Source organism: Zea mays, chromosome 3 (genome assembly GCF_902167145.1).
Source record: "Zea mays cultivar B73 chromosome 3, Zm-B73-REFERENCE-NAM-5.0, whole genome shotgun sequence".
Taxonomy (NCBI): domain Eukaryota; kingdom Viridiplantae; phylum Streptophyta; class Magnoliopsida; order Poales; family Poaceae; genus Zea; species Zea mays.
Genome location: NC_050098.1, coordinates 125,302,351 through 125,322,954, shown reverse-complemented (window position 1 = coordinate 125,322,954; position 20,604 = coordinate 125,302,351). Strand labels below are relative to the sequence as shown.

Genomic DNA, 20,604 nt, shown 5'->3' with positions numbered 1-20,604 from the left:
TTGCTTTGTGGTCTTTGTTCTTCTTGGGGTTGTCTTGTTCATTTGTGATCAAGGCATGAGAGTCTCTTGTCTTGATGGGGGCTTCTTCGGACTCGTGTTGTTGAATTTTTGCAAATAATTGATGAGGTGTCATATCCTCATAGTCATCACGATCCCTTATCATCCTTGCAAGACTCTTATCCTTTTCTTTATAAGCTCTCATGAACAATCTTGTGACCTTGGAGTCACTCCAATCTTCACTCCCAAGTACTCTTATTTTGTTGACCAACACCATCAACCGATCAAAGAGTGATTGAAGCGACTCACCCTTTGTCCAATCGTATCTTGCAAGCTCACTTTCCAAAGCTTCAACTCTATGTCTCTTAGCTTTGGGATCTCCTTCATGTGACATTTTAAGAATATTCCAAATGTCACGGGCATCTTCTCTTCCTTGAACTTTCCGGTATTCTTCCGGACAAAGACTTCCTTTAATTATGCTCACTGCTTGAGCATTGCGATAAACCTCTTGCATCATTTCCGGAGTCATCTCTTCTCCTTGGGCGGGCTTATACATACCTACATTAACAATCTCCCAAAGACTAGGATGCACACCGATTAAATGCGACTTCATCTTGTCGGCCCACTCATCATAGTTCAACTCACTAAGAGTTGGTAACTTTCCAAGTGGGGCGGAAGAGAAGTTGGGAATATAATTTCTAGAGTAATCGAATTTAACTTTGCTAAATTTGTTACCTTTGCTTTTGGTAGATGATCCTTCGGTGTTGAGACTTACCTTGCTCAATACCTTAGACACCAAAAGATCCACTAGATCGTCATTATAATCAAATGTTCCCTTACCTTTATCTTCTTCGGCCTTTCTTCTTGATTCTTCTTCTTCGGCCTTTTTCTTAGCATCTTCCTCTTTCATTTTGAGGAACATTCTCTCGGCAATCTTCCTGGCGAGGTCGAGGACCTTGGGGTCCACTTCCTCACCATAAGATGTGATGAGGATTTCCTCGAGGAGAGGATCCACATGGTCCCGTTGTGTAGACATGATCGTTTCCTCACGCGGTTAAGCGTAAAACGAGGTACGAAGCTCTGATACCAATTGAAAGTAGCCTAGAGGGGGGGTGAATAGGCTACACCTAAAATTTTCACTAAAAACTTCGAGATAGGTCAAATTAAAGTTGCACTGGTGCAGACCGGTTCAGTCGATTTTAATTACAACTGAACAAGTTTGAACCTGCTCAACTTAAATTAGATAATTTATTGAACAAATACGAAGTAGTGAAGAATATAGCTAAAGACTTGCCCTACACAAAATCTACTCGAATGAATAATATGAACCAACCACCGAATATAAAGCGCTTAACAAGAGCACACAAGAACACGCGATATAACCCGTGTCGGCGTTTCGAGACCGGGGGGTCCCTGGGCCGACGAGTGAAATGTCGCTGCGTGCCCCAGCCCAGATGGGTCGGCGCGAGGCCGAGCGCGAAGGGGGGAAAGGCGGCCGGAGACGGGCGTGAGAGAGAGGTGGAAATCCCGCGGCCTTTGTGTTCGTCCCGCGCCCAGGTCGGGTGCGCTTGCAGTAGGGGGTTACAAGCGTCCACGCGGGAGAGGGAGCGAGCGGCCTCACGCGGGCGCCTGTCCCGTCCTCTTCCCCGCGCGGCCAACCCTCTGTAAGAGGGTCCTGGTCCTTTCTTTTATAGGCGTAAGGAGAGGATCCAGGTGTACAATGGGGGGTGTAGCAGAGTGCTACGTGTCTAGCGGAGGAGAGCTAGCGCCCTAAATACATGCTGTCGTGGCAGCCGGAGAGGTTTTGGCACCCGGTTCGTGTGGTGTCGTGGACGTCGGAGGAGCGCTGGAGCCTGGCGGAAGGACAGCTATCGGGGCTGTCGAGTCCTTGCTGATGTCCTCTTGCTTCCGTAAGGGGGCTGAGAGCCGCCGTCGTCACAGAGCGTGCGGGGCGCCATCATTGCCTGTCTGGCGGAGCGAGCCAGATGGGACGCCGGTCTTATTTCCCGTAGCCTGAGCCAGCTTGGGGTAGGGTAATGATGGCGCCTCCTGTTGACGTGGTCGGCCCGCGCCCTAGGTTGGGCGATGTGGAGGCTCCTCCGAGGTCGAGGTCGAGTCTGTCTTCCGTGGCCGAGGTTGAGTCCGAGCCCCTGGGTCGGGCGAGGCGGAGACCGTCGGCTGAAGCCAGGGCTGAGTCCGAGCCCTGGGGTCGGGCGAAGCGGAGTTCGTCGTCTTCTGGGACTGAGCCCAAGTCCGAGCCCTGGGTCAGGCGGAGCGGAGTTCGCCGTCTTCCGGGGCTGAGCCCAAGTCCGAGCCCTGGGTCGGGCGGAGCGGAGTTCGCCGTCTTCCGGGCTGAGCCCAAGTCCAAGCCCTGGGTCGGGCGGAGCGGAGTTCGCCGTCTTCCGGGGCTGAGCCCGAGTCCGAGCCCTGGGTCGGGCGGAGCGGAGTTCGCCGTCTTCCGAGGCTGAGCCCAAGTCCGAGCCCTGGGTCGGGCGGAGCGGAGTTTCCTATGGTGCCTGAGGCCGGGCCTGGCTGCCTGTCAGCCTCACTCTGTCGAGCGGCACAGCAGTCAGAGCGGTGCAGGCGGCGCTGTCCTTCTGTCAGGCCGGTCAGTGGAGCGGCGAAGTGACTGCGATCACTTCGGCTCTGTCGACTGGAGGACGGCGTCAGGATAAAGGTGTCAGGCCACCTTTGCATTAAATGCTCCTGCGATCTGGTCGGTTGGCGCGGCGATTTGGTCAGGGTTGCTTCTTGGCGAAGACAGGGCCTCGGGCGAGCCGGAAGTATGTTCGTCGCTGGAGGGGGGCCTCGGGCGAGACGGAGATCCTCCGGGGTCGGCTGCCCTTGTCCGAGGCTAGGCTCGGGCGAGGCGTGATCGAGTCCCTCGAATGGACCGATCCCTGACTTAATCGCACCCATCAGGCCTTTGCAGCTTTATGCTGATGGGGGTTACCAGCTGAGAATTAGGAGACTTGAGGGTACCCCTAATTATGGTCCCCGACAACCCGAGGTTCGGCAACCACCACAAAGGTGTCCTACTCCTCGTTGAGGAACCCACAAAGGGCCGGGTCTTTTCCAACCCTAATCCTCCACAAGCCGACCACAAAGGTCAAGGCAATCTCTTCTCAAATCAGCTCAAAGAGCGGGTGATACAAACTTCTTGGGGTCGTCCACAAATTTGGAGACTCCCAAGCAACCTCTAACCGTCAAGGAACACGAGGTTCCAAGAGTAACAAATCCGCACACGGTTAAGTTTGCAACGAGCTCAAGAACAAAGAGAATGGGAGAATCGAGATGAAATTGACAGCGAGTTCGATCGAGTTCACCTCACACCAAGGGTCCTTCAAATGATTGAAGGAGATGCGAATGCGGGTGTGAAAGGTGAAATGAATGCGCTTATTTGAAGGTTGGTCAGCCAAGAATTCGTGGGAGAGGCAGGAGTAAATGAGAGAGAGTGTGAGGGGGTATATAAAGGATCCCCCAAAAGCTGGCAGCCGTTGGGAGAAAAAGAGTAAAAACCGGTTGAACCGGTTTTCAGACCGGTTGAACCGGTTTCTACCAGGGGGATCCCGGTCCACTGAGCTACTCAGCCGGAGACTCAACCGGTTTCAAAACCGGCTGAGTAAGGAAAAATTCGGCTCAACCGGTTTTAGAAAAATATCTGCTGCGACTTTTCTGACAGCTCTGACTGTCAGACAGGTCAGAGCGGAGGTGGCAGGTGAACAGTACCAAAACCGGTTGAACCGGTTTCAGGACCGGTTGAACCGGTTTTGGGGGCTGAAACCAAATTTTGAGTATTTTGAAGAGAACAAAAGTAGAGTCTTTGTGGGAAGTAAAATTTGTTTTTCTTAAGGGCATTCATGATCTGGAAAAATATCTCCAAGATGTTTTCAAAAGTTTTTGAACTTGGCTCGTTGCACAACTTACTTAACCGTCGCGGATCCCTCTTAATTGCACGGTGATTCCTATGACTCAAGAATTATAAATTTAGCACCGCCGTTGTTTCTAAGCACTTGGAGCACGCCATTTGATGTGGAATTTTAAATCCGCTGTGCTTTATACTTTTATGCTCGTAAGATCTGTGCTTCTCCTGTCTGTAGAATTATTGTGTACATGCTAGGAGCAAACTTGTTAGAATCTCGGTTTGTTTTGTCATTAATCACCAAAACCCTCAATTAGGGTTGATTGCACTTACACCACCGGACACTGTCCGGTGAATTATAGCGAAGCGGCCTCTAGAATTCCCGAAGGTGAGCAGTTCGGAGTTTGAGTCCCTGGTGCACCGGACACTGTCCGGTGGCACACCGGACAGTCCGATGCGCCAGACCAGGGCACACTTCGGCTGACTTTTGCTCTCTATATTTGAATCCTTTTTCGGTCTTTTTATTGGTTTGTTGTGAACATTTGGCACCTGTAGAACTCATAATCTAGAGCAAACTAGTTAGTCCAATTATTTGTGTTGGGCAATTCAACCACCAAAATCAATTAGGAAAAAGGTGTAAGCCTAATTCCCTTTCACTATGGAGTCTGCTGAATCCATCTGATGTGGATTTAGGTCGTTAGTGTACTAGACATGGGGACAATCTACTTACATCCATGTATTGACATGAATTGCCTGCTAACATAGAAAAACTAGGGTTCAAGCTACTAACATACAGGTAGTGACATAGAAAAACTATCAAAGCAACCCTGAACAAATAATAGGGAAAAAACAGATCAATGGTAGCCCGTCAACCGTGAACAAAAATTGGTAAAACCACATCTGTGCTAACAGTAAAGTAACCAACCAATTTGATATTCACATTACCTTGGTTGCAGTGGATCTTGGTACCCAACACGAAGAACCCGAGTTGATGCGGAAATCTGAAGGCCACATTGGACAACAAAATCGTTAGTAGTTCGATCGAAACCCGTTGTGATGTAGTGAATAAAGTGGCGAATACATCAGCACAGACGAGGATGAACCGTAAACAGTAATCTAGACGGGGGAGGAGGAACCCTAACAACACGATACGCGGCGGCGGTGGAGAATAGAGGGTCGGGATGGAGGCGAGCTAGACCGTACCTGCGAAGACGACGAGATGTGACGGGGTGTAATACCCAAATTGTAATATATATAAAAGTGGAGAAAAGTCATTCCCTATATTTTATGTGTGTGTTGAAATTACTTATCGTCACATGTGAACACCTCATTAAAAAAATAATTAATCAAGGACATGCCACTAAATTGTGCATCATGATGGAGTTTTGCTTGTTTGTGCACTTAGTAATAAAATAATAATAAAAGAAATACAATAATGAGATGGATATTTGAATTAAACCCAAAGTTGCACTTTAGGGTTTTGGAAATATTATGAAGAAGAGAAAAGGAGAAGATATATAAAATATAAAGGAAGTTTATATATTTCCAAAATTATTACCTCAAGGTCACAATGTAACTCAAAGATAAATTTAGTACAAGATTTCAATGTAAAGTTGAATTCAAGTTGGATTAGGGATTAGAAAAATAAAAAGAAAAAGGAAAGGATTACCTGTTGGGCTGGCGGCTCCCATTTCGGCCCATTCCCCAAACCCCACGCACCAGCCCATCTCTCCACCTGTGTGCGCCGTGCCAGCCCTACACACGCGGGGACACCGACGTGTGGGTCCCGCTCGCCAGCCTCTCGTGCCATACTTGCGTTCAATGACTGGTGGGACACCCTCGTCAGCTCTATCCCCTCTACCGGTCTTCGTCGTGCATGCCGCGCCGCCGCAACAGATGCCGCCAGAATCCCCGCGTGTCGGACTCGCCCGCAACCGGATCGCTCGCGCAACCCCTTGGCCTGGACTTCCGGTTCGTTGCAACGGCGCCCGGACTCCGCGTCCATGCCCAGGTCTCGGCCACAATCTCAAGCTCAACAAACCAGGAGCGAATTCCGCGTGTGATCCTCGCCGATGGGTTCGCCAGTCGAATTCCCCCCCCCCCCTCGCGCGGACTTGTCCGTGGTGTATAAAAGTCAAGCCCCGCGACACCCTTGCCCCAACATCGAAACCCGGTTGGCTTCTCAGGGGCGGATAAGGGAGAAGCATCGCTGTCGCGGGGGAATCTCCGATTCAATCGTCGTCCGCACCGTCGAGGGTGCCTGGGATCTTCCTCGGACTCGGGGAAGGGCAGCCGTGGCCGCTTCACCGGGGATTGGACGCTTGTGGCGCTGGAATTGCTTGCCTGGCGCGTGGCATCGCCGCGGGACCGCCCCGTGCCGTGGTCGGGTCTCCTGTCAGTCCAAAACGTCGGTAAGCTGTTCCTATCATGTTCGCCTTGGCCCATGCTATGTGTAGCGCTCTTCGGATCAAAGCTTGGGTGCGAGCGCGGGGGATGGGCGTGCCTGCCATGGCCGCCGTCGCGTGGTGTGCGCGCGCCCCGCCTGTGGGTCGGCCGGGGGGAGAAGAAGCTCGCGAGTCCTCGGATCCGAACTGGAGGGCTGGGATTTGATCGGGTGCAAGCGAGATCTGGGCCGCACGCGTTTGGATCTACGGTCGCGATTAGAGTAAACATACCCCTTCATCGCATAAAAATCTGGCCGTCAATTTTGAATCGGAGGGCTGTGCGTGGGCGCAGGCGTGGTCGAATCTTGGCCGTGGATCTCGGATCCAGTGGCTGCTGCGCTTACCGCTTCAATTATTAAGTCAATCTAATCTGAGTCGCACGTTCTCAATCTGACGGCCAGAATGGCGCCATACCTCTTCGCTGCGCGCTATTTTCATATGAGTCCCTGCATTCCTGTTAAATCAACCCGCCGTCCTAGCGGCTGTGATCTGAGTCTTAGGAAGAACTGCACCGAGACCCCTGCGGTTTCCAGTAATTGGCGCGCAGTCCAGAAGCATAGGAAAAATCTATAAAATCATTCAGAAATTGATTTTAAGGTATAAATAAATACTAGAACTTGTGTAATTTGTAGAAAATTCATAGTTAGTCCAAATTAATCCATTCCAATTTCTATAATTTGATAATATTATTGTTTATCACATAATACCTCTGTTTTGACATGAATATCACAATAAAATTTGTATCATATTTAATCTTGTACAAAACATATAAAACCTTCAGAAATTCATAACTTGATAACTGTAACTCCGAATTTAGTAATTCTTGTTCTCGCGATCTCGTAGCAGCACGTAGATTATTATTATGCAGTTTGTTCTTATGTTTGGTGTAATGTTAATTTTGTCTATACACTGTTTGTTTGTATTGCTACGACTAGCAGTGAGGTCACGTGTCATCTGAAGAGCAAGTTGGTACCTGAAATCTCAAGTCCCAGGCAAGTTGTGCCCTTGATCACTTCTTTTTACCCAGCCATGTTCTGATTAATCATAATGATCTGCATAGGTTAATTTTGATGGGACCCAATAGGTTACCCTAGTTTGATTATCTTTATACCTTGTTACCACTGAACTTTTTGGGTAGTACTTGCTAGTGCTTTATGTGGTTTTGGGTATGAAGATACATTACACATGATTATACTTTTGTTATCCGTTGTTAATTATCGTTCATGATAAGATCATTATGTTAATTGGAACATGGAGCGACCACCCGGGAAAACAGTGCTACCACAAGGGTATAATGGGACGCCCTTGGCTGATTAATTAGGAAAGCTAGTGGAGGACTACCTTACCCGAAAGGGGCAAGGGCAGTAGGGGAGTGGTCAGTGTAGGGAGGCCCTCGGGAGGATTTTGCTGCGATGGCGGTCCTGCAAGGGAATTCCTGCATTGGAGCTTCCTATAAACTGTAGCGGGTTTTCTGAAGCTAGTGGAACTTTGTAAAGGCCTCGTAGTGTTACCCTGCCTCGCCTCCTCGGTAGAGGTGTATGGGAAGTCGCGATCCCTTGGCAGATGGGTAACATGACTTGTGGGTAAAGATGCGCCACCTCTGCAGAGTGTAAAACTGGTATACTAGCCGTGCTCACGGTCATGAGCAGCTCGGACCCTCACATGATTAATCTATGGAACTTAAATTCAATTTGTCATATGCATTGCATCGCAGGTGATGTTGTTACTTCTGTTCTACTATTTAATTGGGTTGGTATTTACTTATACTTAGTAATGGCTAATAAAATTTTGACCAACTTTAAAAGCAATGCTCAGCTTCAGCCACCCCCTTTGGTAAGCCTTACACTTCACATGAGCTCCCACCTTTGGCGAGTTCATACACATTATTCCCCACAACTTGTTGAGCGATGAACGTATGTGAGCTCACTCTTGCTGTCTCACACCCCCCCCACAGGTCAAGAATAGGTACCGCATGATGAGGCGCTTGGAGGATGCTGTGACGAGTTCGTGAGAGGTCTAGGCCGTCGTCTCCCAGTCAGCTTTGGGTTGCTGGATCGTTTCCTCATATGATGTAATTATTTAATTATTTTTGTACAGAACTTCTGTTATATAGTAAAGATGTGACATTCGATCCTGTGCCACTATGCATCATATGTGTGAGACTTGGTCCCAGCACACCTGGTGTTTATGTTCGCGCCCAGGTTTTTGACCCCTAAAATCCGGGTGTGACAGAAGTGGTATCAGAGGAATGTTGACTGTAGGACGAAACCTAGATAGAACTGGACAACCAATACTTACTTACCTTTGCTACTCTGATTCTTTCTAAACTTTTCTTAATCTTTTCTCATCTATTTCCGCTTTACTCTGATTAATCTTACCTTTTTCCTTCTAAAGACAAACTTGGATATCACACTTTGAAATCCTGTGCCTAAAGTGATCTTTAGGAATAGACCTTCTCTTAGGAACAAAAACAAAACTATTTTTTTTATATCTATGAACTTGAATGTTTGTTCTTATGATACTTGTCTGATTTGGATCTTTGATTGAGTGTGATGAGTTGTGGAGTAATGTCCACAATTGCATCTACATATACACCTAGATATAAGGGAAAATATTTATAAAATAGACAACATAGAATATTCCTTATTAAAAATGGATCTATATATTTATAAGATAAACTAAATCAACTAAGAATATCCCACACTAGAATATATTTTAATAAATCTATCTTATCTTACAAGATTATTTCTTATCTTAATAGATTCATCTTATCTTGAAAAGATTTTATCTTATTTCAATTTGATCTAGATCCAACCTAGTCTAACATAATCTAATCCAATTCGAGTTACTTAAATAAGTTAGATAATGTTGACGAAAAAAATTTAGGCCCTAATTCTATAAACATATCTTACCCTAAATTAATACATTGGACTAACTCGTCCGTAAACAACAACCTAACCTACATCATAGGTTGCCTAATCCCTTTGTTCAAAAAAAGCAAAGTAAAACTCTGTCCAAACCTACCCACCTCGTGTACCCCCGCTATCCTAACCATATGTCCTTAACTCGGATGGCAACTCCAAGATTGAGGGCCAAAGAAGACCAACCACGTCCAGGGAGGATAAGCATCACCTCAAGTCTTCAAAGATCAAGTTGGACCGCCAAAGGAATCAAGATTCGCTATGCATGATGGAGTCCTTCCTTACCCTACTATGTCCTACCCAAGCCTATCCATGCTTTAAAGACATATTTTTTTCTTACACATTTGGTGACTATACATATATATACCCATGCTTTCATAACCACTTTCTAAATAACATGAAACCTATTATTAATTAGAAGTTAAAGGTTAAACTATAAATAGAGCTTTTTACATCCCTGTCCTTACAAATCTCGAGGACGAGATTTCTGTTAAGGGGGGTAGGATTTGTAATACCCAAATTGTAATATATATAAAAGTGGAGAAAAGTCATTCCCTATATTTTATGTGTGTGTTGAAATTACTTATCGTCACATGTGAACACCTCATTAAAAAAATAATTAATCAAGGACATGCCACTAAATTGTGCATCATGATGAAGTTTTGCTTGTTTGTGCACTTAGTAATAAAATAATAATAAAAGAAATACAATAATGAGATGGATATTTGAATTAAACCCAAAGTTGCACTTTAGGGTTTTGGAAATATTATGAAGAAGAGAAAAGGAGAAGATATATAAAATATAAAGGAAGTTTATATATTTCCAAAATTATTACCTCAAGGTCACAATGTAACTCAAAGATAAATTTAGTACAAGATTTCAATGTAAAGTTGAATTCAAGTTGGATTAGGGATTAGAAAAATAAAAAGAAAAAGGAAAGGATTACCTGTTGGGCTGGCGGCTCCCATTTCGGCCCATTCCCCAAACCCCACGCACCAGCCCATCTCTCCACCTGTGTGCGCCGTGCCAGCCCTACACACGCGGGGACACCGACGTGTGGGTCCCGCTCGCCAGCCTCTCGTGCCATACTTGCGTTCAATGACTGGTGGGACACCCTCGTCAGCTCTATCCCCTCTACCGGTCTTCGTCGTGCATGCCGCGCCGCCGCAACAGATGCCGCCAGAATCCCCGCGTGTCGGACTCGCCCGCAACCGGATCGCTCGCGCAACCCCTTGGCCTGGACTTCCGGTTCGTTGCAACGGCGCCCGGACTCCGCGTCCATGCCCAGGTCTCGGCCACAATCTCAAGCTCAACAAACCAGGAGCGAATTCCGCGTGTGATCCTCGCCGATGGGTTCGCCAGTCGAATTCCCCCCCCCCTCGCGCGGACTTGTCCGTGGTGTATAAAAGTCAAGCCCCGCGACACCCTTGCCCCAACATCGAAACCCGGTTGGCTTCTCAGGGGCGGATAAGGGAGAAGCATCGCTGTCGCGGGGGAATCTCCGATTCAATCGTCGTCCGCACCGTCGAGGGTGCCTGGGATCTTCCTCGGACTCGGGGAAGGGCAGCCGTGGCCGCTTCACCGGGGATTGGACGCTTGTGGCGCTGGAATTGCTTGCCTGGCGCGTGGCATCGCCGCGGGACCGCCCCGTGCCGTGGTCGGGTCTCCTGTCAGTCCAAAACGTCGGTAAGCTGTTCCTATCATGTTCGCCTTGGCCCATGCTATGTGTAGCGCTCTTCGGATCAAAGCTTGGGTGCGAGCGCGGGGGATGGGCGTGCCTGCCATGGCCGCCGTCGCGTGGTGTGCGCGCGCCCCGCCTGTGGGTCGGCCGGGGGGAGAAGAAGCTCGCGAGTCCTCGGATCCGAACTGGAGGGCTGGGATTTGATCGGGTGCAAGCGAGATCTGGGCCGCACGCGTTTGGATCTACGGTCGCGATTAGAGTAAACATACCCCTTCATCGCATAAAAATCTGGCCGTCAATTTTGAATCGGAGGGCTGTGCGTGGGCGCAGGCGTGGTCGAATCTTGGCCGTGGATCTCGGATCCAGTGGCTGCTGCGCTTACCGCTTCAATTATTAAGTCAATCTAATCTGAGTCGCACGTTCTCAATCTGACGGCCAGAATGGCGCCATACCTCTTCGCTGCGCGCTATTTTCATATGAGTCCCTGCATTCCTGTTAAATCAACCCGCCGTCCTAGCGGCTGTGATCTGAGTCTTAGGAAGAACTGCACCGAGACCCCTGCGGTTTCCAGTAATTGGCGCGCAGTCCAGAAGCATAGGAAAAATCTATAAAATCATTCAGAAATTGATTTTAAGGTATAAATAAATACTAGAACTTGTGTAATTTGTAGAAAATTCATAGTTAGTCCAAATTAATCCATTCCAATTTCTATAATTTGATAATATTATTGTTTATCACATAATACCTCTGTTTTGACATGAATATCACAATAAAATTTGTATCATATTTAATCTTGTACAAAACATATAAAACCTTCAGAAATTCATAACTTGATAACTGTAACTCCGAATTTAGTAATTCTTGTTCTCGCGATCTCGTAGCAGCACGTAGATTATTATTATGCAGTTTGTTCTTATGTTTGGTGTAATGTTAATTTTGTCTATACACTGTTTGTTTGTATTGCTACGACTAGCAGTGAGGTCACGTGTCATCTGAAGAGCAAGTTGGTACCTGAAATCTCAAGTCCCAGGCAAGTTGTGCCCTTGATCACTTCTTTTTACCCAGCCATGTTCTGATTAATCATAATGATCTGCATAGGTTAATTTTGATGGGACCCAATAGGTTACCCTAGTTTGATTATCTTTATACCTTGTTACCACTGAACTTTTTGGGTAGTACTTGCTAGTGCTTTATGTGGTTTTGGGTATGAAGATACATTACACATGATTATACTTTTGTTATCCGTTGTTAATTATCGTTCATGATAAGATCATTATGTTAATTGGAACATGGAGCGACCACCCGGGAAAACAGTGCTACCACAAGGGTATAATGGGACGCCCTTGGCTGATTAATTAGGAAAGCTAGTGGAGGACTACCTTACCCGAAAGGGGCAAGGGCAGTAGGGGAGTGGTCAGTGTAGGGAGGCCCTCGGGAGGATTTTGCTGCGATGGCGGTCCTGCAAGGGAATTCCTGCATTGGAGCTTCCTATAAACTGTAGCGGGTTTTCTGAAGCTAGTGGAACTTTGTAAAGGCCTCGTAGTGTTACCCTGCCTCGCCTCCTCGGTAGAGGTGTATGGGAAGTCGCGATCCCTTGGCAGATGGGTAACATGACTTGTGGGTAAAGATGCGCCACCTCTGCAGAGTGTAAAACTGGTATACTAGCCGTGCTCACGGTCATGAGCAGCTCGGACCCTCACATGATTAATCTATGGAACTTAAATTCAATTTGTCATATGCATTGCATCGCAGGTGATGTTGTTACTTCTGTTCTACTATTTAATTGGGTTGGTATTTACTTATACTTAGTAATGGCTAATAAAATTTTGACCAACTTTAAAAGCAATGCTCAGCTTCAGTCATCCCCTTTGGTAAGCCTTACACTTCACATTAGCTCCCACCTTTGGCGAGTTCATACACATTATTCCCCACAACTTGTTGAGCGATGAACGTATGTGAGCTCACTCTTGCTGTCTCACACCCCCCCACAGGTCAAGAACAGGTACCGCATGATGAGGCGCTTGGAGGATGCTGTGACGAGTTCGTGAGAGGTCTAGGCCGTCGTCTCCCAGTCAGCTTTGGGTTGCTGGATCGTTTCCTCATATGATGTAATTATTTAATTATTTTTGTACAGAACTCCTGTTATATAGTAAAGATGTGACATTCGATCCTGTGCCACTATGCATCATATGTGTGAGACTTGGTCCCAGCACACCTGGTGTTTATGTTCGCGCCCGGGTTTTTGACCCCTAAAATCCGGGTGTGACACGGGGGGAGGAGAGGAACCTTCACGACGGAGCTGCGGCGCCGGGGTGGGTGCGGCAACCCTAGCGAAACTGAAGGGTCAAGGGAACGACCGCGGCGGCGGTGGTGAATGATGATGAGAGGGTCCGGATGGAGGAGAGAGACCGTACCTGCGAAGACGACGACGGGGGAGGAGAGGTACCTTCACGATAGGGTTGCGGCGCCGAGGTGGGTGCGCCAACCCTAGTGAAACTGGAGTGTCACGGGAACGACTGCGGCGGAGGAGGAGAATGATGAAGAGAGGGTCGGGATGGAGGAGTTCGCTCGTACCTGCGAAGACGACGATGGGGGGAGGAGAGGGAGCGGCGGCGACGCGGTGGGTGTGCGAGAACCCTAGCGAAGGGAGGAGAGCTTTCGCCCGAAGCCAATTGATGGCCGCTTCTAGCGTACCGTTGCGTGGTCGCTTCTATTCGAAGCGCGGCGCGGAAAAGCCGCGCAAGAAGCTGTACGTTTGGGATCAGCTTCGGCTTCTGGCGGCCAGAAGCCCCCAGAAGCTGAACCAAACGGAGGCTAAGGCCCTGTTCCAATCTCGCGAGATAAACTTTAGCAGCTTTTTTTTAGCTACTTTTAGCCATTTGTAATCTAAACAGGAGAGCTAATGGTGGTAATTGAAACTAAACTTTAGCACTTCAATTTATATAGCTAAAGTTTAGCAGGAAACTAAAGTTTATCCCGTGAGATTGAAACGGGGCCTAAGACTTCTCATTTAAAGCTTGCACAGATGCACCGCCGTTATCGTGATGTACAAAAACCACAACTATAAAAACTACGCGAAAGACGATGACGACGTGTAAGCAACATTTTCTCCAAAAAGTAATCCACATGGTTCTTGCTCTTGAAGGAGTCAGTCAAAACCCAAAACCTTCCGAGCCACAATACAGATTTTTCTAATAATTAAAAGATATAAAGGGAAGAAATAAATCTACCTTTTTTTACTGTCTCCGAGAAGATCTCTCTCTGCTGTTCTTCCTTCCCCATAAACCAAAAGAGAGGGGAAAAAAGAAGAAAGAAAGCAAGGAGCACCGCACCACTCCACTCCACTTCCCTCCTCGATCCAGCCATGGCGGCCTAGGCCCCCTAGGGTTCCCTGTCAGCCCCCACCCAGGCGCCTCCTGCCGCTTCCTCCGCTCCCACCCGGTGGTCGCGCTGCCCGATTCGGCCGCCGGCGTCGAATGGGAGGCGACCCGATGCTCGAAGCCGGCCGTTGCCGCGCGCTGCCGACGGAGATTCCCTGAGCTCGGCGGCGGGTTCCCGTGCTCGCCGAGCGATGACTCTCGGCGCCGGCGCTGCCCAAGGCACTGGGTCTAGGGCGCGTGGCTGGTTGGGAGCGCGCCGTGCGTGCAATGGGGGATTTAAGGCGGTTCTGTAGAGTCGCCGCGGCGGTCTTGGTTCTGCGAGCGCGTGGCCTGCGCTCGTGAAGGTAGGGCTGTCTAGCTGCTCCTTCGTCTGATGAGCTCAGCTTCTGCGTCCCGCCTCGTTTTGTGCCCGCGTTTGCTCCGGCGGCTGCCCAAAGCCCAGCGGATCGGGCCCTGCTCATTTCGGCGCTTCTCTTCGGTTCTTTGTGGAAAGGGAGGAGCTGTGAGGTGTTGCTTGGCGAGGGTGCGCAGCTGAGGATTCCGGGCATGAGGTCAGCAATGACGCGCATTTGTCGCGACAGGCCGGAATTCGAGTAGCGGTTTCTTGAAGTGGATTGGCTGCTGCTGCGTGGGAAGGGGGAAGCGGCGGCATCAACAGCCGCAGAGGAAGGCTTACTCTGAAGCGGAGGGGAAGCAGGCTGGCATTGCTACTGGGAGCATGGCGAGGTGCTAAGGACGTGCAGGTTCCGCAATCACCGCATCTTGGTGTTCTTGTTTCAGGTCGTAGTGGGAGATGAACCTCTCACCGCCCAGGATGTCGGAGCCATCGCTTGAAAGTGACGGTATGTCACGGATCACAATTTTGGCATTGATTCAGTTCAGAACTTCTCAACTTGTGTTGATGTCTGCATGGGATAGTGGATTATGCAATGTTGTCATTGTGCATTCATGTTTCCAAACAAATGATGAAAACCGGCTTGCTCTTGTATATATGCACGATTACATTCGTTCATTCATATTCTTCATTGATTTGCTCAAAAAGAAAAGGTTCATGCATTGCTCGGCTTCACTCATGGTTCACATGTTCTAGTATTATTGGTATTCACTGAACCTCCTCTTGTCTGTAGCCAAGTACGAATAGTAGGGTTCACATGAACTCTGCTTTCTGGTGGCTTCCTGTTCCACTCATGTGTGTTTGGCATTTTGCAGGGGAACAAAGGTGTCTGAACTCGGAGCTATGGCATGCATGCGCAGGGCCCCTTGTGTCCCTTCCTGTGGTTGGGAGCCGGGTCGTCTACTTTCCCCAGGGCCATAGTGAGCAGGTCGGTCACTCGGTCACAAAGCAGTTTCTTTGAATAAACTAGACATGGCCGAGTTTGTTGACTTAAGACTATCAGGTTTTGTGAATGGGGAATGAAAATGATCACTTGAGCTGCTACCTTTCTGGTTCTTTTGATTGTATATGTCAAATGGATCGACTGAACATAACACTTCTGAAGATTCAACTGAAAAATTACTTTGGCCAACTATACACATAAAGATAATCTTGTATTCAAATAATCAAATTTGTTCAAAGGTTGTTATCACTTGAAGTCACTTTTTAAGTCAATCTAGTTTTGTACAGGTTTATTTATAGAGAATCACTTGCTCTCATGCCTTTGTGCTTAAGAGGTTCTTTTGTTTGTTTTTATTTTCATGCAGGTTGCTGCATCAACTAATAAAGAAGTTGACGCTCAGATCCCAAACTACCCAAACCTACCTCCACAATTAATCTGCCAGCTTCATAATGTCACAATGCATGTGAGTTTGAACTTAGTTGACCATTATCTAATCTTTTAAGAAGAATTATGAAATAATTCTTTGTTAATGCAGGCTGATGCAGAGACTGGAGAGGTTTATGCCCAGATGACACTGCAACCATTGAGCCCGGTATTTTACCAATCGCCACTTAGCTCTATGCTTTTAACCTGTATTCTCATGAAAAAATCCTTTAAAAGGTATTACAAAGTCTAAACATTCATCAATTGATTCCGTGTACAGGAAGAGCAAAAGGAACCTTTTCTTCCAATTGAATTGGGTGCTGGTAGCAACCAGCCAACTAATTACTTCTGCAAGACGTTGACTGCAAGTGATACGAGTACCCATGGCGGGTTCTCTGTTCCACGCCGAGCAGCTGAGAAAGTCTTCCCCCCATTGGTTTGTTTTTAAGATTTCAACTGAAAATTTAGTTTCTTTAAGCTTGATAGATTTATAAGAAGTGGTTATGTGTTGTTTCCCTGAAAAACTAATGCATTCGACCCTCTGCAGGATTTTTCACAACACCCTCCAGTGCAAGAGCTGGTTGCAAGAGATCTGCATGATAATGAGTGGAAATTCCGCCACATTTTTCGTGGTATGCACTTAAATTGTGGAAGCAAATGGAAAAATTATGCTGTTTGATTATTGAACAAGTGAAATGGAACTTTAGCTATCAATAAGCGTGAAAAAATGTTACTGTACATGAGCAGCTTTCACTAGTTACATATCTCAACTGTCTGTTTCTTTCTGTCTCAATACTTTAGTGTGATTTTGCTTAGGTCATTAGGTTATTTAGTTAGTCTGGAAAATGTTTTATTGGCAATATTTCTTTACCTCGGATATCCAGTGAAGTTATTGATACATCAAATTATATTCTGGGATGTCTTGTTTGCTCTTTTTGTATCTTTATTGGGTGATGCTTTGACCCTTGCATGTGTTGTGCAGGTCAGCCAAAAAGGCATCTACTGACGACTGGTTGGAGTGTTTTTGTAAGCGCAAAAAGACTAGTAGCAGGGGATTCTATCATATTTATCTGGTATTCTGTACTTTAAATTTTTAACTGAACTGCATTCTAGTTTTGTTAAAGCTTCTGAGGTTGCTTATACAGCATGACCTTGTTTTTCATTTCACCAGGAATGATAATAACCAGCTTCTATTGGGAATTCGTCGAGCAAATCGTCCACAGACTGTTATGCCCTCTTCCGTGCTATCAAGCGATAGCATGCACATTGGTCTCCTTGCTGCAGCAGCTCATGCTGCAGCCACAAACAGTCGTTTCACTATTTTCTACAACCCCCGGTATGATCATACTTTATTGTACTTGGTCTTGTTTGTGCACTGAAGTAACATGACCATCCTTTGTCAGGGCCAGCCCTTCTGAGTTTGTGATTCCACTGGCTAAGTATGTGAAAGCTGTCTACCACACACGTGTGTCTGTTGGAATGCGGTTTCGGATGCTTTTTGAGACAGAGGAATCAAGCGTCAGACGGTGAGTTGAAACTTGTACTGTGCATACAGCATGAAAACTATGAATGCCTTACGGCTGCCTCTTCTTCCAGATACATGGGTACGATCACATGCATAAGTGATCTGGACTCAGAGCGTTGGCCAAATTCACACTGGCGTTCTGTGAAGGTGAATTCTTTAGAACTGTTGTATGATTACAATCTACAAAACAATTATCAATACCATCTCTAGTTAAATATTAATTGTTCAATTTTCAAAGCCATCTGTTTATTCCGTTGTATGATTTTTATGTGTCCCTTTTTGGGAACATTTTTGCATCTTAATGATGGTTTCTTTTTCTTTGGGTTGTTGATACGTAGGTTGGTTGGGATGAGTCTACAGCTGGTGATAAACAGCCAAGAGTTTCACTCTGGGAGATTGAACCACTGATGGCCTTTCCGATGTACCCAACTGCCTTTCCATTAAGGCTAAAGCGTCCGTGGGCTTCAGGGCTACCTATGTTCAATGGTAGGCTGACTGTTGACCAGAATGCCCAGTATTCATGGTAATGGTTCATTTCAGTTTATATTCAAACCAATTTCTCTTTGTATGCAGGTGGGAGGAGTGATGAGTTCGCTCGTTATTCTTCTCTCATGTGGCTCCGAGATGGAAACAGAGGGGCTCAATCACTGAACTTCCAGGGACTTGGAGCATCACCATGGCTTCAACCAAGAATAGATTATCCATTATTAGGTCTGAAGCTAGATACTTACCAGCAGATGGCTGCTGCTGCACTGGAAGAAATTAGAGCTGGGGATCATTTGAAGCAGATATCTTCTCTCCTGCCAGTGCAACAGCCACAAAATTTGAGTGGTGGATTAGATCCTTTATATGGAAATCCTGTTCTGCAGCAGATGCAGTTCCAATCTCAGCAGTCATCCTTGCAAGTTGTGCAGCAAGGTTATGGTCCAAATGCAAGCGACTCTGGGTTCCTTCAAAATCAGCTGCAGCTGCAAAAGCAGCAGGAGCCACTACCACAGCAGCAGCAGCAAGCTCTGCAACAACAATCGCATCAGGAAATGCAACATCACCTCTCAGCTAGCTGTCATGATATTGCTAATGTAGCTTCTGGTGTGTCTGAGTCTGGATCTGCTTCTCAAACAGAATCTTCTTTGCTTTCTGGGTCATCGTACCAACAGATCTATGATGGAAACAGTGGTCCAGGTCTGCATCTGCACAACGGTTTCCACAACTGTTCAAGCCAAGAGTCCTCCAACCTTCTTAATCTCTCAAGAAGTGGACAATTCATGGCATCAGAGGGATGGCCTTTGAAGAGGTTGGCTGTGGAATCTCTTTCTGGTCATGAGCTCCAACCTGTGCAGCACAAGTTTGAGAAAGTGAATCACCAAAGTAATGTGTCTCACATTTCTAGCACCTTGCCCCCACTGTCAGCAAGAGACAGTTATAGTGCCCAGGCTAGTGGTACAAATGATCAGAGTCACCTGCTTTCATCATCATTTGCAATCCATGATGGCTTGACAGCCGTCAGGAGTGGTGGTGTTGGCAGTGGAACTGATGCGATAACCATAGCTTCGTTGAGATATAATGATATGAATTTGCTACCTGAAAACCCCATCGCAACTTCCAGTTGTTTGGGCGAATCAGGAACCTTCAATTCTCTCGACGATGTGTGTGGTGTAAACCCATCACAAGGTGGAACCTTTGTGAAGGTATGTAATCTCACTTATGCTGTATGCTCCTTATTCATCAAATGGCATGTGAAGTTGCCAAGTTGGTAACTGCAAGAGCACTTCATTTTGTGGAAGGTAAAAAGGTCCATTTTGGTGGGTGGGTGTTGGGTTGACGGTTCAGAAAGCAGTCAATTAAATCTTCAAGTTGGTAACTGCATCACATCGTTTTAACGCCTTATGTTCCCTTTTTGTATCACCACTAGGTTTACAAATCAGGGTCCCCTGGGAGATCGCTCGACATCACCAGGTTCAGCAGCTACTACGAGTTACGTAGCGAGCTCGAGCGGTTATTTGGTCTTGAAGGCCAACTGGAGGACCCTGTAAGATCAGGCTGGCAGCTTGTATTCGTTGACCGGGAAAACGATATTCTTCTCGTCGGCGATGACCCGTGGCAGTACGTGCCTGCAGAACTATCTTCCTCGTGCTACACAAATTTATTTGGTCTGAAATTCCATTCAGCGTGACCATCGTTGGACTTGGACCCATGTTTTTTTCCAGGGAGTTTGTGAATAGTGTATGGTGCATAAAGATCCTCTCGCCGCAAGACGTGCAGCAGATGGTCCGCGGCGGAGGCGACCTTCTGTCTACAACTGGAGTGAGGACACTGCAGGGCAGTGTCTGCGATGATTATTCTGCAGGCCACGACATGCAGAATCTCACCGGCAGCATCGCACCTGTGGTGCCTCTGGACTACTGAGACCGAGATGAAGACCAGAAACTGAAGTTCTGAACCAAAACCGGCAATTCAGCACCGCAGGATTGCCGTCCACGAGTCTTTTCGGTTCCTATGATCTATCTTCTCTCAAGTTGTGTTGGTCAGAAATAACCTAGTCGTTAATATAGCTAGATCCATTGTATCATTATGGTAATGGACATGTTGTACGATAGCTGTTGTAGCTACGTGTAGCCATAGCCTAAGCTCTAAATGGCAGGCAAGAATTGGTCTATGAAAGTATGGATGCAGGCACTCACTGTAGAGGTGACCTAGCCCTGTAGTTCTCTATATCTTCTCATATCTAAAAGCTGACGGTTCCATGTGGCGCCTAAACTATTGAACCCTGTCACCTTTGTCATATTTTTTTCACCTCAATTCGCGGTTGTTTGATCTTGTTGCATGCCATACAAGTCAAATTTTTTTGTCCTGTTTGTAGTTCAGTAGGCTGTACCCTGTAGGCTTTTGCCTGTTAATCCCCGGGTTTCATGTCAACCAAACCATGATTTCCATGGAATCAGGGTGTAGCATAGATTAGGGGTTTCACTGATTCTTTCCTCCGACATTTATGTGGGGGTAGAAAGTTTATTTGGCACTGTAAGGAACCTAATAG

General features: G+C 47.0%; 1 protein-coding gene across 2 annotated transcripts; it reads left to right on the top strand.

Annotated features, from left to right (window-relative positions):
* The first annotated feature begins 14,047 nt into the window (after nt 1–14,047).
* Nucleotides 14,048–20,387, top strand: LOC100279854 (uncharacterized). 2 transcript variants are annotated; one of them, XM_008674498.3, is made up of 14 exons: nt 14,048–15,127; nt 15,495–15,607; nt 15,987–16,085; nt 16,158–16,214; nt 16,326–16,481; nt 16,593–16,677; nt 17,028–17,118; nt 17,217–17,381; nt 17,455–17,571; nt 17,642–17,717; nt 17,909–18,056; nt 18,144–19,258; nt 19,483–19,673; nt 19,778–20,387. In XM_008674498.3, exons 1-14 carry the CDS (start codon nt 15,079–15,081, stop codon nt 19,974–19,976), a joined length of 2,661 nt encoding a protein of 886 aa, XP_008672720.1. In that variant the 5' UTR covers nt 14,048–15,078; the 3' UTR covers nt 19,977–20,387. The 2 variants fall into 2 exon arrangements, with proteins under 2 accessions (XP_008672720.1, NP_001146279.1); NM_001152807.1 differs by having other exon boundaries at nt 14,195–15,127; nt 17,449–17,571; nt 19,778–20,230.
* Nucleotides 20,388–20,604: the final 217 nt, after the last annotated feature.

Bases quoted from the DNA above. Each gene is read 5' to 3' on its own strand.
- LOC100279854 (NM_001152807.1), top strand. From the start codon at position 15,079: ATGAACCTCTCACCGCCCAGGATGTCGGAGCCATCGCTTGAAAGTGAC. The intron at 15,128-15,494 runs GTATGTCACGGA...GGCATTTTGCAG, and splicing joins GCCATCGCTTGAAAGTGACG to GGGAACAAAGGTGTCTGAAC. The intron at 17,718-17,908 runs GTGAATTCTTTA...GTTGATACGTAG, and splicing joins CACACTGGCGTTCTGTGAAG to GTTGGTTGGGATGAGTCTAC.